Source organism: Protobothrops mucrosquamatus, unplaced genomic scaffold, assembly GCF_001527695.2.
Source record: "Protobothrops mucrosquamatus isolate PMUCROS unplaced genomic scaffold, P.Mucros_1.0 scaffold4116, whole genome shotgun sequence".
Classification (NCBI taxonomy): Eukaryota; Metazoa; Chordata; class Lepidosauria; order Squamata; family Viperidae; genus Protobothrops; species Protobothrops mucrosquamatus.
Genome location: NW_015390044.1, coordinates 77,502 through 83,392, shown reverse-complemented (window position 1 = coordinate 83,392; position 5,891 = coordinate 77,502). Strand labels below are relative to the sequence as shown.

At 45.2% G+C, this 5,891-nt stretch overlaps 1 protein-coding gene across 1 annotated transcript in view; it reads left to right on the top strand.

The window, feature by feature from the left end:
- Positions 1 to 2,609: 2,609 nt before the first annotated feature.
- The window catches only part of LOC107298591 (protein hinderin-like), a gene marked incomplete at its 5' end in the record, with an annotated part of 10,923 nt that continues 7,641 nt past the window's right edge, over positions 2,610 to 5,891 (top strand). Inside the window, one exon of the mRNA XM_015827966.1 lies at positions 2,610 to 3,277. Within this exon, the coding sequence (XP_015683452.1) occupies positions 2,610 to 3,277 (668 nt within the window). The remainder of the gene's footprint in view (positions 3,278 to 5,891) is intronic.

Genomic DNA, 5,891 nt, shown 5'->3' with positions numbered 1-5,891 from the left:
GTTGGAAGAGAATAGTAATACTCATCATTTTTTTCCCCCCCAAAAAATAAAAAATCTAGTAATTTGGACGAATTAGACCGTTTAGGTGGAAGAGGAGTAGGGAAGACCCTGAACAACACTTCAAGATAATCTATTGCAGGTGTCACCAACCCCGGCTGGACCGGTACCGGGCTGGGGCATGCCAGCAAGCGGTCCGCACAAACAAGCAAAGCCCCATCCGCGGGATGCAGGCAGCACACAAAACCACACACCCATTAGAATATAGTTTTGAATTAATAATAATAATAATAATAATAATAATAATAATAATAATAATAATAATAATAATAAAGTTGGAAGGGACCTTGAAGGTCATCTAGTCCAACCCCCTGCTCAGGCAGGAAGCCCTATACCATTTCGGACAGTCTCTTCTTAAAAACTTAAAAACCAGCAAAGTCAACTGGAGCGAATCACTCCGGTTGTTCAGTAAAACATGCGGTCGTTAAGCAAATCCAACTTCTCCCTATGGATTTTGCTTGTTGGAAGCAAACAGCGATCCTGTGACCTCAGCGCGCTGCAACCGTCATAAATACATGCCAGCTGCCAAGCATCCCGGTTTTGATCACATGACCATGGGGGATGCTGTGTCGGTCATAAGTTTGAGGTCCCGTGCTAAGTCTTTTTCTTTCTTTTCTTTTTTGTAAGTTTGAACGGTAACTAAGCGAATGGTTGTTAAGTTGAGGGGTACCTGTATTGTTATCTAATCAAGGATTAAGACTGAAAGATAAGTTCTGAGAAACAGACCGGATCAAGCAAATCCTCAATTCCCTTCTTATAGATCTTGTGCCCAGGAATATGTTGGGAAGGCTTGGGAAAAAAAATGGAAAAATTGGGGAAAAAACGGGGGATTTTTTTTCTTCCTTTTTTCANAGCTAAGGAACCATAGACAAGGTTTTAACAGAATAACAGAGTTGGAAGGGACCTTGGAGGTCTTCTAGTCCAACCCACTGCTCAAGCAGAAAACCCTCTATAGGTAATCCTTGACTTAACGACCACAATTACGAGCCCAAAGTTTCCGTTGCTAAGTGAGACATTTGTTGTGCGAGTTTTGCCCCATTTGATGACTTCTTTTGCCACCGTTGTTAAATGAATCACGGCAGTCAGCAACCCGGTTGTTAAGTGAATCTGGCTTCCCCCATTGACTTTGCTTGTCAGAAGGTCGCAAAAGGGGATTGCGTGACCTGGGGGCACGGCAACGGGCATAATAAATATGAATGGGCCGTCGGTCTGATCTCCGAGCTTGGCGATTTGACCGCAGACGTTTCGTTTCCATTTGGGGTGACATCTTCAGTGTGCTTTGAATTGTGCTCGTCTGACAGAGCACTGGCCTTTAAATACCTTTTTTTTTGTGTGAGGTAAACTGGTGTGGGTGTTATTCGTCCAGATCGGGTTTTCAAACTTGGCCCTTTTATGACTTGTGGACTTCAACTCCCAGAATTCCTCAGACAGGCACGAGGAATTTTGGGAGTTGAAGTCCACAAGTCATAAAAGGACCAAGTTTGAAGACCGCTGCTTGTGGACTTCAACTCCCAGAATTCCTCAGCCAGGCATGCTGGCTGAGGAATTCTGGGAGTTGAAGTCTACAAGTCATAAAAGGGCCAAGTTTGAAGACCCCCTGGTCCAGATGTTTCTGAGTCGTGGTCTGGTTTTGGGCCGTTTGATTGGCTGGTGGTTGTTGCTGGGCCATAGTCTTTGGTGTTTTAAGTCTTTGGTGTTTTAAGATTCATAAATAGGAATCAGTTGCCAAGCATCTGAATTTTGCTCACACGATCCTGGGGGTGCTGCAAAGCTCGTAACTGTGAAAAATGGGTCATTTCAATGCCACTACAACGTTGAATGGTCACTAAATGAATTTTTTTAAGCCGAGGACTGCCTGTACCATTTCAGATAAATAGCTGTCCCGTCTCTTCTTAAAAACCTCCAGTGATGGAGCACCTACAACTTCTGAAGGCAACTTCCACTCCATTGATTAATTGTTCCTAACTGTCAGGAAATTTCTCCTTAGTTCCATGTTGGTTCTCTCCTTGATCGGTTTCCACCCATCGGTTTCTTGTCTTGCCTTTTGGTGCTTTGGAAAATAGTTTGACCCCCACTCGTCTTTGTAGGAGCCCCTCAAATACTGAAACACTGATATCATAGTCCTTCTCTTGACTAGAGTAGACATACCCAAATCCTGCAACCGATCTTCATATGTTTTAGTCTCCAGGCCCTTAATCATCTTCGTTGCTCTTCTCTCCACTCTTTCTACAATATTGGCATATTTTTTTATATTGGCGGCGATCAAAAATGAACGCAATATTTCAAGTGTGGTCTCATCAAGGCCTTGTAAAGTGGCATTAACACTTCACGTGATCTTGATCCTGTCCCTCTGTTAATGCAGCCCAACAGCAGAGGCTGGATCTCTCCTCGTTTAGTTGCCAAGCATCATTTCTTGTCTTGCCTTCTGGTGCTTTGGAAAATAGGTTGACCCCTTCTTCTTTGGGGCAGCCCCTCAAATATTGGAAGACTGCTATTTTGAATTGTAGAAGCTGAACGTGTGTTTTTTTCCCCTCTCCCCTGTCTGTTTACAGATGTCTAACCAGAGACGCAACTGTCACTTGGTGCCACCTTCAGACCTGGATGGATCCTACCTTGGTGTAGCTAGACTACAGACTTTGTATAAGGACCACAACGTAACTCGTAGAAGCCCTAGTCTTCAACCTTCAACTCGACCTAGTAGGAATAGAGGGGTCCTTGGGGCTGGCACCCATGGATGTCAGACAGAGGCCAGCAATGGGGGTCTTTTGGAAAACGGATTGCACCACAAATGCAACAACATGACATCTCCATCTGAGCAGCATCCGAGCCCCCATTTTAGAAGAACTCCTGATGGGGAGAAGAGGAAGAACGGCTGTCCCATTCGGGGGTGTCCTCTCCATCAAAAATCAGGAAACTCGGCTCACAAATCTTTCCAGGATGGTTGCCACGTGCAAGACCGATATGCGCGACCCCCGTGCGAATCTTCCTCGGAGTATTTTGGCTCGCCGCACCCTCCGAGGCAGAAGGCCGGCGAAGCCTTGAGATTGAAAGAAGTCGATCGCGATCAAAACGTCTCGGAAGAGAAAAGGAAGCAGCTCCTGCTACAGAAAATTGAGCTGGAGATGGAGAAGGAACGTCTCCAGAATTTGTTAGCAGAGCAAGAGGCTAAGCTTCTCCATCAACAAGAGCAGTTACAGAAGTCCAGGCGGGACTATCACCGGTAAGCTTGAGAAGGTGAAAGGGAAACTTGGCTTTTTACTAGAATAGCAGTCTGCAAACTTGGTCACTTTTAAGTCGCATGGACTTCAACTCCCAGAATTCCCAGCCAGCCATGTCAATCCCACTTGCTTCATTTCGACGAAGTCCCATTCGTCATCTTCAGGCTGGTGTTTTCAGCTTCGGGCTTAGGGTTGGGATTTGGGTTAGGGCAGGGGTAGGCAACCTTGGCTCCTTTCCCCTCAGCATGGCTGGCTTAGGAATTCTGGGAGTTGAAGTTCACGAGTCATAAATGAGCCAAGGTTGCCTACCCCTGTCCTAAGTCCTCCTGTTCTAAGCGGTGAGCCTCCTAGGCCAGGGGTAGGCAACCTTGGCTCTTTTATGACTCGTGGATTTCAACTCCCAGAATTCCTGAGCCAGCATGGCTCAGCTTGGAAACCTCTCCCTTTCCCCCCCAGCATGGCTGGCTCAGGAATGCTGGGAGTTGAAGTCCACCAGTCATAAAAGAGCCAAGGTTGCCTACCCCTGGGTTACGGTTAGGATTAGGGTTGGGGTTGGGATTTTTCCAAATAACATTTTCAATATTTAGCAAACAGCATAATGTCTGGGTTCATGTGTTTGGCAAACAGTAATAGATAATAGTTAATTATCACAAACAATATGTTAATTAATCACTCAAAAGCCTTCTTCCTGCTAATATATATTCAAAATTACATATCACATTCCTTTCTCTTTGACTCGTTTTTCTAGCCATTGATAGAAATTATCCCATGTTCTAAAATACACTGAATCTTCTTTCTCTTTAATCTCTAAAGTCAGTCTATCCATTTCTGCACACTCTAGAATTTTCTGAATTAGCACTTCTTCAGCTGGTAAGTTTTCATTTTCCCAATGTTGGGCAAATACAATTCTTGCTGCCGTTAGTACGTGTAGTATTAAATATCTGCAATCTTTCTCATAATGAGCTCCTATTATTCCTAACAAAAATAATTCTGGTTTAAAGTCCATTTGTTTTTTAGTCATTTTCTCCAGCCATAAATGTATTTTAACCCAAACCCTTTTTGCTTTAGGGCACGTCCACCAGATATGATAATAAGTACCTGGTCTTTGTTTGCATTTCCAGCAGTTGTTTAAAGTATTTTTAAACATTTTTGCTAATCTCACTGGTGTCATATGCCATCGCTTCTAACGCTGAGTCATGCTGGCTGAGCAATTCTAGGAGTTGAAATCCACGTGTCTTAAAGTGACCATGTTTGGAGACCCTTACTTTAAAGCAGAGTTTCTTAACCTCAGTAGCTTTAAGACTTGTGGGCTTTAACTCCCATAATTCCCCAGCTAGCCGTATCAGCACCCCCCCTTCTAGCATTGAGTCATGCTGGCTGGGTAATTCTGGGAGCTGAAGTACACAAGTATGAAAGTTGCCAAGTTTGGAGACCCCCTACTCTAAAGCAGAGTTTTTTTAACCTCAGTAGCTTTAAGACTTGTGGACTTCAGCTCCCAGAATTCCTCAGCCAGCCATGTCAACCCCCCTCCCTTCTAGCACTGAATCATGCTGGCTGGGGAATTCTGGGAGTTGAAGTCCACGCGTCTTAAACGTTGGCAGGTTTGGAGACCCCTGTGGTAGAGGCACAGTTGCTGTCCCGAAAAGTTTGGGTCCTTTTGCCTGGTGTGCAGGCCCAACGAGCCATACCAGAAAAGAGGTAGTCCTCAACTTAACGATCACAATTGAGCCCCGAACTGATGTCGCCGCTAAATGAGAAATTTCTTAAGTCGGTCTTGTCCCATTTTGTGCCATTTTCTTGCCACTGTTGTTACGTAAATCGTTGCACACGACTGGGAAGTGAATCTGGCGTCCCCACTTGACTTTGCTTGTCGGAAGATCGCAAAAGGGGGGGGTCACGTGACCCTGGGACACTGCGACCGTCATAAATGTGAGTCAGCTGTCAAGTATCCGAATGTAAATCACGTGACCGTGGGAAAATGCTGCAGCGGTCGTAAGTGTGGAAAATGGTCCTAAGACCCCTTTTTTTTCAGTGCCGTTGTAACTTTGAACGGTCACTAAAAGAACTGTTGTAAGTTGAGGACTACCTGTAGGTGGAAAGGAAAAGAAAAAAAAATTTTTTTTGCAAATAAAAGGATTGCGTGGAAACAAGTTTCCAATTGGCAGTATCCTCGATTGGAGTGGAACCTTTTTAGTACAGTTTTGAAAAGCATACATTGCCACGAACCCATCATAGAAACACACAAACTGGGAGAAGACAAGCTACTTGCAAAATGGCCACCAACTGTGCTGCTGGTACCCAGGCCCTTTAGCAAGAGCGCTTTGACTTATATACCGCTTCACGGTGCTTTACAGCCCTCTCTAAGCGGTTTACAGAGTCAGCCTCTTGCCCTCAATAATCTGGGTCCTCATTCTACTGACCTCAGAAGGATGGAAGGCTGAGTCGACCTTGAGCCGGTGAGGATCGAACTGTCGAAATGCAGGCAGCCGGCAGTCAGCAGAAGTAGCCTGCAGTACTGCATTCTAACCACTGCACCGCCATGGCTCCTTCCTTCCTTCCTTCCTTCCTTCCTTCCTTCCTTCCTCCCTCCCTCCCTCCCTCCCTCCCTCCCATCTC